The sequence below is a fragment of the Scleropages formosus genome, chromosome 2 (genome assembly GCF_900964775.1).
Source record: "Scleropages formosus chromosome 2, fSclFor1.1, whole genome shotgun sequence".
NCBI classification, from domain to species: Eukaryota; Metazoa; Chordata; class Actinopteri; order Osteoglossiformes; family Osteoglossidae; genus Scleropages; species Scleropages formosus.
In genome coordinates, this window is record NC_041807.1 from 39388090 (window position 1) to 39404992 (window position 16903).

The 16903-nt window shown below is 50.1% G+C and overlaps 1 protein-coding gene across 1 annotated transcript in view; it reads left to right on the forward strand.

The window, feature by feature from the left end:
• LOC114909299 (NACHT, LRR and PYD domains-containing protein 12-like) overlaps nt 1-16903 on the forward strand; it is a 143976-nt gene that overhangs the window by 76198 nt on the left and 50875 nt on the right. The window contains exon 13 of the mRNA XM_029247575.1: nt 1318-1494. Within this exon, the coding sequence (XP_029103408.1) occupies nt 1318-1494 (177 nt within the window). The remainder of the gene's footprint in view (nt 1-1317; nt 1495-16903) is intronic.

A 16903-nucleotide genomic window follows, 5' to 3' on the forward strand; every position in this document is an offset into this window, starting at 1 on the left:
CCTTAGCATTTTCTACTTCAATCAGCACAGTCTCAACACATGAGGCTCATAGTGTCTGACTGGGCAGCACATTTCAGTCATGAACAGGTACAGATGGGAACACAGACATCAGTGACTGTCAGTGGCAAAAATAGCCTATTTCATCCTGCAAAGGCTCCTTTATACTCATGGATGAGGCATGTATACACACACACACACACACACACACACACACACACACACACACACACACACACGACAGCATGCCTGGTGGTCAGCTGAACAGTTAGTGTGGGCACATGTTTGGTCAGCATCTCTACTTACTGTCCTATTAGCACTGATTCACTCTTTTGAAAAAATGACAAAAAAGTGCAAAGAATGTGGAAACATTTGGACACACGCTCAGTGCACGCATAATGTTTTCTTAAGGAGGAATCCCTTGCGAACATGAGGGAAAAGTGCAAACTCTCAACAGACTGAGTTCAAACATCTAACCGCGTTCTGTGAAACACCATGCGAGGTTGTTTTATCGGAGACTTTGTTTCGCTGTTCATTGTCAGTTATTATATCTTTATATTTCTTTCATTGACCAACCTCATCACTGCTCCATCACCAAGACTTGGTCAATCTGAAGACCTGTTTCTCTTACTGGACATGTGTATAACATGCTATTAAAGATATCTATCTGATTCAACAACGTTTTATTTGATGCCTCATTCATAATGTTTTCCTTCCCAGGCTCAACAATTGTTCTCTAACTGAAAGATGTTGTGAAGCTTTGGCCTCAACTCTGAGATCAGAGTCAAACCTGAGAGTGTTAGATCTGAGTAACAATGATCTGCAGGATTCAGGAGTGGAACTGCTCTCTGCTGGACTGGGATACCAACACTGTAAACTGGACACACTGAGGTCAGTACTACTGGGGAACAACACTACACACACACACACACACACACACACACACACACACACACACACACACACACACACACATTTTCAGAACCGCTAGTCCCATACGGGGTCACAGGGAACCGGAGCCCAACCCGGCAACACAGGGCGTAAGGCCGGAGGGGGAGGGGACACACCCAGGACGGGACACCAGTCCACCGCAAGGCACCCCAAGCGGGACTCGAACCCCAGACCCACCAGAGAGCAGGACTGTGGTCCAACCCACTGCACCACCGCACCCCAGGGAACAACACTATAAACTAGAAATAGTGTTGTATGAATGTAACAATTTTATACTGTCAGCATTGAGTACTGTATGATATTTGTCACAATAATTTCCAGTTATTTAATGAGAAAATAGTGCTTTAGTTTTTTTATGTCTCTCTACAGACTGTCTGGCTGTTGTGTCACAGAGAGAGGTTGTACTTCTCTGGCTTCAGCTCTGCATTCAAACCCCTCTTCACACCTGAGAGAGCTGGATTTAAGCTACAATCACCCAGGGGACTCAGGAGTGAAGCTGCTCTTTGATCTACAGCAGGATCCCACCTGTAAACTTGAGACACTGAAGTAAGTACTGTGTGTGTGTGTGTGTGTGTGTGTGTGTGTGTGTGTGTGTGTGTGTGTGTGTGTGTGTGTGTGTGTGTGTGTATCTCATGACTGCTAACCCACATACATGTCACAGGGCTCTGAGTTTCCACACACACTCCACAGACAGGCTGTGTGTGTCCCTCAGTCACTGTGTGTCCTTCTGCTTCTCCTACAGTGTGGACTATGGTGGAGAGTGCAGGATCAGACCAGGGCCCCTAAAATGTAAGTGTGTTCGAACTGAACAGTTACAAATTTAGTGCCATTTACTAATGTTCACAGTTCCTCACAGTTACTACATAAACAAAGTGAACGTAATATAGTTTTCTTTACTTACTAAGTAGTTTAAGTATAAATGTGAACAGGACGCTGATGAAATTCTGTATGTTTAACCTTCAGTACTGAGATTTTTAACTGTTTTTACAGTGTTTTTAACTGTGTGTTTCACCTGCAGACTCCTGTCAGCTCACACTGGACCAGAACACAACCAACACACACCTGTATCTATCTCTCAAGAACAAGAAGGTGACATGGAGGAGTGAGAAACAACCGTATCCTGATCACCCAGACAGATTTGTCAACAGGCCCCAAGTTCTGTGTGCAGAGAGTCTGTCTGGTCGCTGTTACTGGGAGGTTCAGTGGAATGGATATGGAGCTGTAATAGGAGTGACTTATGGAGGAATCGGGAGGAAAGGAAACGGTGTTGACTGTGGGATTGGATACAATGACAAGTCCTGGTGTCTGTACTGCACTCGTGACAGTTACTCTGTCCGACACAATGACAAAGAGACTCCTGTGACTGTACCGCAATCCTCCCGCAGAGTAGGAGTGTATCTGGACTGGGTGTCCGGCACTCTGTCCTTCTACAGTGTCTTTCCTGGTGAACTGAGCTTCCTCTACAGGTTCACCTCCACATTCACTGAGCCCCTCTGTCCTGTTTTTTACATTTACTGGGACTCCTCAGTGTTCCTGTTTACATTGGGAAAGGAAAACACACACGCACAAGTATTGTCAGAGTCATAAAATGAAAACTTAAACTTCATATTCATGTATATATTCATATTCTATTCTATAGATGAATCACTAAAATGCACAATATTTTCACTTCCACACATTCACCGTACAAAAATGCATTAAATACATTCATCCATTTTCGATAGCACCATGTCATGAGCAGGGTCATGGTGGTCCAGAGTCCATCTTGGAAGCTTTGGGCTTCCATCCCAGGGCAGAGACACACACACACACACACACACTCAAAATTTAAAGCTGCCATTGTACCTGAACTGCATGTCTTTGGACTGCAGGAGAAAACTGGAGCACCTGGAGGAAAATAAAATGTATGTAAAAAATTTATTATAAAGTATATAATAAAGATTGTCTTGTATTTCCCTGACACTATGTTAGGTAAATGTATAATTTCTACATTCAGAATTAGTGTAATTATATTGTTCAGATTTATTTAGGTGACGTTTCTGTGCAAAGGAAACAGAAATAAGCATTTAATTCTAAGTCATTCGTTATTATTAACTGCTTATTCAGTAAACAGTCATGGTGGTCCAAAGCCTACCACAGAATTACAGTGTCTGGGAAAGGGGACACCCTGGGCAGGACACCAGTCCTTTGCAGGATATTTACACACACATATTTCCATACACAAAGGGCAATTTAGTGTTTCCAGTTCACCTTAAATGTTTCTGCACTGTGAGAAACCAACATGAACACGGGGAGAACATGCAAACTCCACACAACATTCTGCCCCCCAATTCTGGTTTGAGACCCTTAACAACACATTGTGTCCAGTTTGTTTCCTGCTGAATCTTATTAATTTTGTAAGTGCTGAGATGTGTGAATTTATATTTGGGCTCATACAATTGTGCATAAACCAAATTCAAATTCTGTTTGACTATAGTTCCTCAACGAGTTATATTTCACACACACACACACACCTTCAGAACCGCTTGTCCCTTACGGGGTCACGGGGAACCGGAGCCTACCCGGCAACACAGGGCGTAAGGCCGGAGGGGGAAGGGGACACACCCAGGACGGGACGCCAGTCCGCCGCAAGGCACCCCAAGTGGGACTCGAACCCCAGACTCACCGGAGAGCAGGACTGTGGTCCAACCCACTGCGCCACCGCACCCCCCTGGAGTTATATTTCTATTGGAGAATTTATGGTGTTGATTTTTACATTAAGTTCATTTAAGAGACGGTAATAGAAAATCTGCATGTTCTTTACCTATTTGTATATTTGTATTGAAATGTAGGTTCTTTATTTTTCATTTTTAACAATTTCGCACTACTTCCAATCAAGAGTGTTTAACTTGCTGTATGTGTCACGGTTGCGCGTAGCGCGGACGGACTCAAGTGCAGAGAGTTCCGATCGACGTGCACGGAAGTCGAATCAGAATCCATAATCGTAGTCGAGGGGCAGGCGAGGGTCAGGCGATCAGCAAACGTCATGGAAAGGGCTAGGCAAAGAACGTGGTCAGGGCAGGCTAGGGTCAGGCGATCAGCAAATGTCGTAGAAAGGGCTAGGCAAAGAACGTGGTCAGGAAGAAACAGGCAAAGGGACGAATTCGGAATGGGTCTCTCAGTAATACGGTTCGCAGGGAAACGAGGAGGCAAAACAAGGTTCCGCATCTGGGCTTCCTCGGCTTCCCTCTTTATAGTCGTTCCCATCAGGGAACGGCAGGTGTCGCGGATGTGCCAGATGCGGAGAACGTGACAGTACCCCCCCCTCCACGGGCAGCTCCGGACGCCCTGGGCTGGGAAGGGGATGCCCCCGGGGGCGCGGAGCTGGGCACTCGGGATGGTCCCTATGGAAAGCGGCCACCAGGTCGGGGTCCAGGATGTCCGAAGCAGCCACCCAGGAACGCTCCTCCGGACCGTACCCCTCCCAATCCACCAGATACTGCAGGAGTTCAGCAGGGCTCGGACTGTGTAGACATCGTCCCCTGCGAGGGGTAGTGTCGACGGTGGCGTGGTTTCTACCCGTGGCTGATGCAAGGACACCCCAACCGGTTTCAGGAGGGAAACATGGAACGTTGGGTGCACTCGGAGATCAGGAGGCAATTGAAGGCGGTAAGTAACCGGCGTGACACGACGTACTACCTTGAAGGGGCCGATGTAGCGGGACCCGAGTTTCTTGGAGGGGGTCTTCAGGTGAAGGTCTCGGGTGGAGAGCCAAACTCTTTGTCCGGGCAAGAACGAAAGGGTGCGCCGGTGCCGGTCCGCCTGACGTTTGTGGCGTTCCCCACTGCGGAGCAGGTGGGCCCGGACCGTCCTCCAGACGCGGATGCTCTCGTGGTGCCATGTCTCCACAGCCTGGACAGGACTTGGAGAGGTCTCGCTAGGAAACAGGACAGGTTGGTAGCCTAGCACACACTGAAAGGGCGACATACTTGTGGAGGTATGAGGCGCAGAGTTGTGGGCATACTCTGCCCAGGCCAGGTAGCGTGCCCAGTGATGGGGTTTTTGGGAGCAGTAGGCTCGGAGAAACCGTGCAACATCCTGTTGTAAGCGTTCTACATGGCCGTTGGCTTGCGGGTGGTATCCCGATGTAAGGCTGACCGTTACTCCGAGCCGGCCCCAAAAGGCCTTCCATACCCGAGAGGTGAACTGGGGCCCTCTATCGGACACAATGTCTTCGGGGAGTCCGTAGAGTCTAAATACTTGTTCGAACAGAATCTCCGATACCTCGAGAGCGGTAGGCAGCTTTGGAAAGGGCACCAGTCTGCAAGCCTTGGAGAAACGATCTATGACGGAGAGGATCACGGTCTTACCCTCTGAGACCGGTAGGTCCACTAGGAAATCCAGCGCTACATGGGTCCAGGGTCGGGTCGGCGTAGGCAAGGGTTGTAGGAGACCCGCTGCCTTTTCGGGGACGGTCCTGGTCTGAGCGCAGGTGGCACAGGCCTGGACGAAGTCCCTGACGTCATCGGACAGTGAAGGCCACCAGAACCGTCCTTGGACCAGGGAGAAGGTACGTCGGATCCCGGGATGCCCGGCCTCCGGAGCCTCATGGGCCCATTTCAGCACCGTTGCGCGGAAGGAACTGGGGACATACACACGGTCAGTTGGCCTCCCGGGCGGTTCTGGCTCGCTGTCCTGGGCTTCTTGGATGTCCTGGAGGAGTTGCCACTGGACCGGACCCACCACGCATCCCTGGGGTAGGATCTCCTCTGGGTTGGAGGGCAGTGGTTCTGGGTCATGAATCCGCGATAAAGCATCCGCCTTCCCATTCTTGGAACCTGGTCGATAGGAAACAGTAAAGCGGAAACGGGTGAAGAACAGGGCCCATCGGGCCTGGCGGGAGTTCAACCATTTTGCGGTCTCTAGGTACTCCAGATTTCGGTGGTCTGTGAGCACCACAAAGGGATTGACTGCACCCTCTAGCCAGTGATGCCACTCCTCAAGCGCGAGCTTGATAGCAAGGAGTTCCCGGTTCCCAATGTCGTAATTCCGTTCGGCAGGGGTCATCTTCCTGGAGAAGAAGGCACAGGGGTATAACTTGGGAGGGTCCCCTTGCCACTGCGACAGGACTGCACCCACCCCTACCGAGGAGGCGTCGACCTCCACCACAAACGGCAAGGAAGGGTCCGGCTGCTTCAGCACTGGGGCGGAGGTGAACCGTGTTTTTAACTCCTGGAAAGCCTTCTCCGCCTCCGCCCCCCAAGGGAGTCTTCGGTCCTTGCTTGCAGTTAACGCGGTAAGGGGTGCAGCGACTGTGCTAAAATTACGTATGAACCGCCGATAGAAATTGGTGAACCCAAGGAAACGCTGGAGCGCCCTTACCGTGGTAGGTCGAGGCCAGGAGGTCACTGCACCCACCTTCCTAGGGTCCATGGAAACTCCCTCCTGGCTCAGGATGTAGCCCAGGAAGGAGATTTGGCGTTGGTGGAACTCACACTTCTCTGCCTTCACATACAATCAATGTTGCAGGAGTCGCCTGAGGACCGCCCGGACCTGTTGGATACGCTGCTTTCGGGTCTTCGAATAGATTAGTATATCGTCTAGGTAGATGATGACACAGTGATGCAGGAAATCGCCCAACACATGGTTGAGAAAGGCTTGGAAAACTGAGGGGGCATTAGCTAGGCCAAAAGGCATGACCCTGTACTCGTAGTGACCTAGTGAAGTGGAGAAGGCCGTCTTCCATTCATCCCCCTCACGGATCCGGATGAGGTTATATACACTGCGGAGGTCTAATTTTGAGAACCAGGTTGATCCATGGATCCCCTCCAGCGCCGAGGTAATCAACGGTAAGGGGTGCGGGTACTTGACCGTTATGGCGTTCAACCCTCGGTAATCTATGCACGGCCTCAGTCCCCTGTCCTTCTTACCGATAAAGAAGAACCCCACCGCGGCTGGTGATGTTGACGGCCGGATCAGGCCCGCTTCGAGGGCCTCCCTGATGTACTCCTGCATGGCCCGTTGTTCAGGTAACGACAGGGGATACACCCGGCCCCGAGGTGGTATGGTACCTGGCAAGAGGTCGATAGCACAGTCCCAGGACCGGTGAGGGGGCAGTTCGGCGGCGCGGACCTTGCTGAAGACCTCTCGTAGATCCTCATAGTCCGGGGGTATGACTGACGGGGGAAGGCCCTCTACCCCTTCCACCGACGTGGCCCGGCAAGGAAGCGTGAGGCAGGATGCGCGACAGGATCCTCCCCAAGAAACCAGCTCGTTGGTACTCCACCGAAAGACGGGGTCATGTCGTGCCAACCAGGGGTAACCTAAAATGACAGGGGTGTCTGGAGCTCGGATCAGAAAGAAGGTGAGTTTCTCGTGGTGACACGCGCTAGTTTCGAGCACGAGAGGTGCCGTCCGGGAATCAACCACCCCATCACCCAAGGGTTGACCATCCAGGGCTTTCACACTCAGGGTGACTTCACATGTTTTAATAGGGACATGGTGCGCTTAGGCAAAGCCTACATCCATGAAACAACCCACGGCTCCGGAATCTATGAAGGCGTTCGTCTGCACCCGGCTTGCCCCCTAGGAAAGACTCACCGGCAGACGTAGCTGTCCCCGGTGCTCCCCTGGGCTCGGCTTCGTTTCTGCGGAGGTCCCCTGAGGTGGTCGCTCGGGGCACGCCGCACGGAGATGCTCCGGGGACCCACAATAGAGACACAGTCTCCCCACCTGGCGCCATCTCCTTTCCTCTTTCTTGAGCCGGTCTTCCGCTGGGCTGGTCCCCAGGGGTTGGCGACTTCGGCCAAGGTTGTCGATGGCGATGGCTGTCTCCACAAACCGGTCGAAGTCCCCCTCCTCACCCCTATATGTGAGCTCGTCCTGGATCCCGGGATTCAGCCCTTCGAAGAAGCAGGTGAGGAGGGCAGGGGAGTTCCAGCCACTCTTGGCCGCGAGGGGTCTGAACTCAAGAGCGTATTCAGCCACGCTTCTACTCCCCTGGGTGAGACGCATGAGATAATTACCCGCCGCACATCCCGCGTGCGGGTGGTCAAAAACCGCTTCGAACTTTTCACGGAAAATGTCATAGGTAGTTCTGGGGTGAGTGCGCCACCCAGCGGCGGCCCACGCCCGGGCTGGACCGGTTAATAACGACAGGACAAAAGAGATCTTAGCTGCGTCCGTCTGATACATGCACGGAGAACATTCAAAAACCAACTCGCACTGCATCAGAAAGTCCTGACATTGATCGAGCGAACCGTCATACCTCTCTGGGGTCGCGATCCTTGTGACCGTCCCCGAAGCCTCGGGGGGTGTGGGCGGGACAGGCTCAGCAGGAGTCGCGGGTGTACCCTGGAAGGCGTGGTTGAGAATACCTCCGGTTTGGAGGACCTGGATTAATCCGTCGACCTTTTCTTGTATGCGCTTTAATGACTGGGAATGCGTTCCCAAAAACTCGCCTTGCTTGGTGAGCGCTGCACGCAGGTGCGCATACTCTGCTGAGTCCTGGTAGCTGGCGGAACCTTCTGTCACGGTTGCGCATAGCGCGGACGGACTCAAGTGCAGAGAGTTCGGATCGACGTGCACGGAAGTCGAATCAGAATCCATAATCGTAGTCGAGGGGCAGGCGAGGGTCAGGCGATCAGCAAACGTCGTGGAAAGGGCTAGGCAAAGAACGTGGTCAGGAAGAAACAGGCAAAGCGACGAATTCGGAATGGGTCTCTCAGTAATACGGTTCGCAGGGAAACGAGGAGGCAAAACAAGGTTCCGCATCTGGGCTTCCTCGGCTTCCCTCTTTATAGTCGTTCCCATCAGGGAACGGCAGGTGTCGCGGATGTGCCAGATGCAGAGAACGTGACAGTATGTGCAGGGGCCCAGTAAGGGCAGAAAATGAATACTGACTGAGATATGAACCCATGTTTGAATATATGGCTATACTTGCAGATGAAAATTTGAGACAGTATTTGCTTGTATGAGCAAAAATTATACTTTATATTGGACTTTCTCATTAAAATTATTTTTTATTTTCATATGTTGCAGTATTTGGCACTCATAGAATATAATGTAACGACCCACATTACCGGGAGTTTGAGCAGGAAAATGGGTTTAATGTAAATAGTTGATTGGGGGTGCGGTGGCGCAGTGGGTTGGACCACAATCCTGCTCTCCGGTGGGTCTGGCGTTCAAGTCTCGCTTGGGGTGCTTTGCGACGGACTGGTGTCCCGTCCTGGGTGTGTCCCCTCCCCCTCCGGCCTTACGCCCTGTGTTACTGGGTAGGCTCTGGTTCCCCGCGACCCTGTATGGGACAAGCGGTTCTGAAAATGTGTGTGTGTGTGTAAATAGTTGAATTATGGGAAAAATGTGAATAAAGTGTGCAACCACTTTGGGGACTTACAAGTAAAATAATGGGGTGACTGTATTAGCCAGTGGAATAGAAAAAAAAGCCTAAGGGATACTAAGCAGGCTGGGAACGCTGGCCTGGGGTGCACGTCCTTGAGGAAAAGGGGTACTCGGACCAAGAGCATTATTTCCTTGTGTGCCAATAAACATTTGTCATGACCGCTGTCCATGTGTCCTTCTTTAGCCCTTCCAAACCCAGAGCATTCATTTCAAAGACACTTTTTTCCAAAGCAATGTACATATCAGGCGCAGTGGGTTGGACCGGGTCCTGCTCTCCAGTGGGTCTGGGGTTCGAGTCCCGCTTGGGGTGCCTTGCGACGGACTGGCGTCCCGTCCTGGGTGTGTCCCCTCCCCCTCCAGCCTTACGCCCTGAGTTGCCGGGTTAGGCTCCAGTTCCCCACGACCCCATATGGGACAAGCGGTTCAGAAAATGTGTGTGTGTGTGTGTGTATACGTATCAGAGAACATTACAAAGAGTGCATTACATGAACAGAAGGAGAGATTTGGATGCAGACGTAATTCTAGAGTGTAGTCAATTTGTCACATAGCACGGTATGAACCAGTATACATCACACAGGCATCTGCCTTTCACATTTTTAAACAATGGTATTAAAAAGCATTAAACATAACAAATGTACAAGTTTATCGAGCTCTTGCAAGATCAGGGAGAAGTGAGTTTTGAGACCTTATTAAAAGCAAATAAGTACGTGAGCAGGACATTCAAATAAATACTTTGTGTGTGTGCCATTACCATTAACCCTTATACGTGTGTAGAAGTTGTTCCACCAAATGAATGCATCCATGTGTCAGTGTGAGGACAGGGAAGTACTTAAAATATCAGTTTCCCTACTATTGACGCAGGACTCAGTTCCTCCACACACTTTATAGACAGCCGGTGTGTGTCTTTCAGTCACTGTGTGTCCTTCTGCTTCTCCTACAGTGTGGACCATGGTGGAGAGTGCAGGATCAGACCAGGGCTCCTCAAATGTAAGTGTGTTTGTACTGAAGAGCTGCTCTCATGTAACATCATTTACTGATTTTACTGGGCAGTGGTATACAAGTTAGGGTAATTTCAGTCCGGTCACATTCCCTCCACTCATGTGGTTTCCAAAGTAAGTGATTGTACCAAGTTAACCTTAAGGAGAACATGCAAACTCTACACAGACATAACTTGACTTCTTCACCCAAACACCCAAGCAGCAGTGCTTCCCGTTATGTCACCATATATCCCAAGATATAATGTTGGCTTGAGATATGTTTATATACCATAGACAAAATTGTCTGGAAGTAGTCTGTACCTTTCAATTACTAATATATCTGAAATGTAAATGAATATAACAAAATCTTAAGTTTTATATGTAGAAAACAATACTGTTTTTGTTCAAAACATAATTCAAGAACAATGACAAACTAAATTCCCACCATTTATACACAAAGTACTGACTGAACGTGTTACACTGTCTGTCTACCTATGAGCTGAAGTTTTCATAGACAGAAATGAGAATGTAAACTGTACAGTATCCAGGTCCATCAAGTCTAAAAATAATGTAGAGGACAGGATGCCGTCAGTGTGCTGATGAACTCATGACAGTGTACAGTGCGTCTGACGGCTCTATTCCCACTATGAGGGAAAGAACGTGAGCAGGAACGAGAAGAGTATCTCATTGTCAGTCAGTTTGGGGTGAAAAAGTTGTGAGCTGATAACACTACATAGTGTTCATTGGAAGTCACCTTGGAGAAAAGCATCTGTTAAATGAATAAACAGTACAGTGAATGTCCTGTTTGTATGTCTCCCACACACTAATAGAAGTGATACAAACAATAAAACCCAACATTAAATACAACACCACACAATAGGAGTGACTATTTAAATAACCTCACTGCCTTTGGGTAAAATGTGTCCCTGAGTTTTACGGTGCAGCTATTCAGTATTCAGTATTTCAGTATCTCTTTCCATAGGGGATGTGAGACTGAGGTCTGTGATCATAGAGTTTTGTCTCTCTAAGGCACTGTGTGTTATATATGGGGCAGCACGGTGGTACAGCGAATAGTGCTGCTGTCTCACAGCCCCTGGTGGTGTGAGGGGATGGGGGTTTGATCCCCACTCAGTCTGTGTGGAGTTTGCATGTTCTCCCTGTATCTGTGTGGGTTTCCTCCCACAGTTAAAAGACATGCTGTTCCGGTTCACCCATAGTGTGTGAGTGACATAGAGTGTGTGTTCCACTGATGTATGGATGAGTGACCCATTGTAAATAGTGTATCTAGGAGTGTAAGTTACGACGGTGAATAAAGTAGTCCTTGCCATCGGGTTGGTCGGAGGGACTGGGTTCGATTGCCTGGGCGGCCTGGAGATCTTGCAACAACTGCCATCTAACCGGAGCCCCCACGCAGTTCCTAGGCAGAATTAGTTCAGGGTTCTTGATGGATGGGTCGGGGTCATGCAGGCACGAGAGGGTGTCAGCCTTCGTGTTCTTTGAACCCAGCCTGTAAGACACAGTACACTGGAATCGGGCGAAAAACAGCGCCTACCTGGCCTGGTGAGGGTTGAGCCAGCGCACGGACTGGAGATACTCAAGGTTGCAGTGGTCACTCAGAACAAGGAAGGGATGTGCTGCCTCCTTCAGCCAGTGCTGCCACACCTCCAAGGCCATCATGATTGCCAGCAGCTCTCGATTCCCTATATCATAATTTCACTCAGCCAGAGACAATTTACGCGAAAAATTGGCACAGGGATGGAGCCTAGAAGGATCCTCTTGTCTCTAGGATAGGACTGCCCCCATTCCTACTAGTGAGGCGTCCACCTCCACCACAAAGGGGAGAGTGGGGTCAGGGTGGCACAGGATAGGTGCTGACGTGAACTGGTGCTTGAGTTCTTGGAAGGCGTGTTGAGCGTGGTCGGTCCAGGCCAGACGGAGCTTTTTACCTGCAGTGAGCGTGGTTGGGGGGCAGCAACTGAACTGAAACCCCAGATGAAGCAGTGATAAAAGTTAACGAAGCCCAGGAAACACTGAAGTGCCTTCACTGTCTTCAGTTGTGGCCACTCCAACACTGCCTGGAACTTCTTTGGATTTATCGCCACCCCCTCCTTCCTCAGGATGTACCTGAGAAAGGGCACCTTGATTGAATGACCGCATTGATGGAATAGACACTTTTCCCCTTTCACAAACAGGTTGTTCTGGAGGAGCCATTGCAATACTGCTCATACTTGTTGCACATGAAAGTCATGGGTCTTAGAGAATTTCAAACTATCATCGAGGTACGTACACACACACACACACACACACACACACACACACACACACACACACACACACACACACACATTTTCAGAACCGCTTGTCCCATACGGGGTCACGGGGGAACCGGAGCCTACCCGGCAACACAGGGCGTAAGGCCAGAAGGAGAGGGGACACACCCAGGACGGGACGCCAGTCTGTCGCAAGGCACCCCAAGCAGGACTTGAACCCCAGACCCACCGGAGAGCAGGACTGTGGTCCAACCCACTGCGCCACCGCGCCCCTCATCGAGGTACACCAAAACACATTTGTTGACAAGGTCCCTGATGACATGGTTGACAAAGGCCTGAAATATGAATAGGGCACTGGACAACCCGAACGGCATGACAAGGTACTCATTGTGGCCCTCAGAGGTGCTAAAAGCAGTCTTCCACTCATCCCCCTCTCTGATCCAGATCAGGTTATATGCAGGTCAAGTTTGGGAAAAAGGTGGCACCATGTACTCGTTCCTAGATGGCCATGATCAGAGGTGGGGGATGAGGGTAAGGCATAGTGATGGCGTTGAGCACTCGATCATCTATACAGGGAGGAAGGCATTCATCCTTTTTCCCAGTAAAAAAGAATCCTGCTGAGACCGGAGGTGTGGAGGGCCGGATAATCCTCGTCTGTAATGCCTCCGAAATGTAGTTTCCCATGGCTCTTTGTTCCAAGAGAGCCAGGGGATAGACTGGGCTATGCGGTGGAGAAGTGCCCGGCCGAAGATTGATGGCACAATCCCAAGGCCAGTGTGGCAGGAGAGCCGTTGCTCGGGTCTTACTAAAGACTTTGCGGAGGTCCGGGTACTCAGGAGGAACCACCACAGGTTGCGCCCCCTCCAGGCTCTCAACTCAGGTGGCCCAGCAGGGAAGATGCAGGCATGACCGTATGCAACGCACGCCCCAAGACACTAGCTCACCAGTACTCCAGCAGAACACAGGGTCATGCGGAACAAGCCAGGGGAAGCCTAACATGACTGGCAGGTCATGGGTCCTGATTAAAAAAAACGCGAGCTCTTCCTTATGACAAGTCCTGATCGTCATCTGCAACACGGCAGTACGGGTCTCCACCACTCAGGTATCCAGCGGCTGTCCATCCAGCACACTGACCCGTAACTTTACGTCGCAGTTTTATTCAGGAATGCAATGAGCCGTTGCGAACCCCATGTCCATAAAACAGCTGGTCACCCCTGAGTTCACCAAAGCGTGCATGCTTATCTGCTTTCCAGCCCAAGCTACGACCACTAGTACAGTCAGCTGTAATTCAGATTGGTGCAGCATGCTAACCTGGGAGTCCGGGCTTTTCATGCTGGGAGCATCGGGCAGGAGGCGCAAAAATGGGCGGACACGCCACAATTGAGGCACAACCTGTCTTAGAAATGGCACTGTCTCTCTCCTCAGGGTTCAGCCAGCCTTGTCCGATCTGGATCTGTTTCTGGGCTTCCTCTGCTGGGTCAGGTGCCGGGGCAGTGAGGCACAATTGCAGGGTTTGCCCCATGCCAAGTTATCAATAGTGACTGCAGTCTGGTCTAAAGTCCAATCCTCCCCACGACAAGCAAGCTCTGCCTGAATCTGGGGGTGAAGCCCCTTCCGAAAGCACGCCAGGAGGGAGGTGGAGCTCCAGCCGCTGTGCTCTGCCAGGATCCAGAACTCCAAAGAATACTTGACAATAGAGCGGCTGCCCTGCCGGATCCTCAGGAGGCAATCACCGGCAGTCAGGGCAGAGAGTGGGTGATCAAACATGGTCTCAAACTTCATTTTGAATGCAGCATAAGTGGACGAGATGCAGGTCTTCCAGACCGCAGTTACCCAGCGGCGTGCAGCACCCCTCAGGAGTAAAAGCAGATAGGCAATTTTAATATCATCTGTTTGGTAAAGATGCGGCGACCTTGCAAACACAAGTTCGCATTGCATAAGAAAACCTTGGCATCATCAGGCCCACCATTGTACCTCTGTCGTGTACGAAGACGAGGGTTCTCAGGCACCGTCACAATGGCATGATGAAGCCAGTCAAGCTCCGCTGAGTCCGTGATACATGCAGAACCTTTTGTCATGGTGGAACTCTGGAATCCATCCAACAGACTCAGATGTGGTAGCAGGAATACCCAGAAGGGCAGGCAGGAGAACTGTCAGGGACAGGCACAGGTCGGTTGATCAGCAAACATTGTTCAGAGGGGCAGACAGGCGTTAGAACCAGGAAAACAAGAGCCGAACACGAGGATAACACACGGGTAAAGAAGTCAGGTGAGGCATTACGCTTGCGCTCATGAAGGTTCCGCACTCAGGAGTTTCTGAGCCACCCTTTTATCCCGTGCCTCCTTGATCAGATGCAGGTGCAGGAGCAGGGCACGTGATCGTGAGCATGGCACTGTTTTAATCAGGAATTGTTACTGCTCAGATTTATTCACATTCCATATCATAAAAACATAGGATATGAAAACTTATGATATCCATTCCATCTTAATATATTTAAAAAGACAGTGCTTTGGGGAAGGGGAACACAGTGGTGCAGTGGGTTGCACGGGGTCCTGCTTTCTGGTGGGTCTGGGGTTCAAGTCCCGCTTGGGGTGCCTTGCGACGGACTGGTGTCCTGTCCTGGGTGTGTCCCCTCCTCCTCCAGCCTTATGCCCTGTGTTAATGGGTTAGGGTCCGGCTCCCCATGACCCTGTATGGGACAAGTAGTTCAGACAGAATGTGTGTGTCTGTGTGTAGTAATTTAATAAATACCATATTTTCACAATCCTGTTTAGTGCCAGTTGCGAACCTATTCATCATAGATGTGTGTGTAACATTTGTCAACTTCTGGCCGCTTTTAGCTTTGTTATGTACTGTAAGGTGTAATGTTCATGCACTATAACTTTGAGATGATGCCCAGATAAACCTTTACACAACTACTCCTGTAATGTGACATAAATGTTTATACACACACACATTTTCAGAACCGCTTGTCCCATACGGGGTCTCGGGGAACCGGAGCCTAACCCGGCAACACAGGGCGTAAGGCCGGAGGGGGAGGGGACACACCCAGGACAGGATGCCAGTCCGTCGCAAGGCACCCCAAGGGGGACAAGGGGAACCCCAGACTCACCGAAGAGCAGGACTGTGGTCCAACCCACTGCGCCACCGCACCCCCATAAATGTTTATATATATCTCAAAAAAAATTACAAAGGGTATTTGGAATCATGGATACACACACACACTTACATTCACTCTCTCTCTGTGTGTGTGTGTGTGTGTGTGTGTGTGTGTGTGTGTGAGAGAGGTGATTTGGAACCATGGATACTCAAATGGACAAAGTGTTATGGAACTGCTCGTGTACCATCACATTGGTTCATATGGTGGAAAGGAACAAACTAACTGCACTTAAGAATCATGCACCTGCATCTATGTATCTCTTTCTGTTAATGTAATGAACACATTGTATTGTGCGTTGTAGATGTGCGTTACTTTGGAGAAAAGCGTCTGCTAAATGAACACATGTACATAAAAAAATGAATAAAAGCTTCACGGCGCAGAAGTCATTCAGTTTTTTTACGAATTACTGTCTCTTTTGTTAGCTACTTGTCCTGGTCAAAGTTTCAGTGTCTTGGAGTCTATCTTGGAATGATATAGGCGGAATGCTGGGGGAACACCATGGACAGGACAGCAGTGCATTGAAGAGTAGCCACACCCACACCCACACCCACACACACCCACACACACACACGGGCAATTTAGAGTCACTGATAAACCTGAAGTTCTTGTGTCTGGACTATGGAGGAAACTCATTAAGAAACAGGGGGAACATGCAGCCCCCCCTCCTCCAGTGAGCTGAATTCGAACCAACGGCCAAACGACCCAGGTTTGGTGCCACCGCGCTCTCATTTATTTATGAATTAGGTTCAACGAAAATGTTGGATAAAATAAACCTTAAAAACTTTCACTCTAAGTGTAACTCATCCACGGCGATCCCTCAACCAAGGAGCTCTTTCCTTTAACAAACACACAGCTGTTCCAGCGGTGTCTCCGCATCGGCGCTGCTCCGCTCATCTTCCTCCAGCAGCGCGCTGCGCGTTCAAGTGGGAACCAGACAGGGTTCGACACGATCATACAGCAGGACATGTGGTCGAATCCATCGACGGGGAGGAGTTTCTGTGTTTCTGAGCTGTTCCAGCATTTCATTTCTCCAAACCTGTCTGACTCGTACAAGAAGCAAAACTGAAACTTCGTCACCGCAGAGACACACAGGACTTGTGCTCTTCAATACGGACAATAAGGTGACATAACAGGTAAAAGTACTTTTACAAAGTCAAAGTTATGCTGTT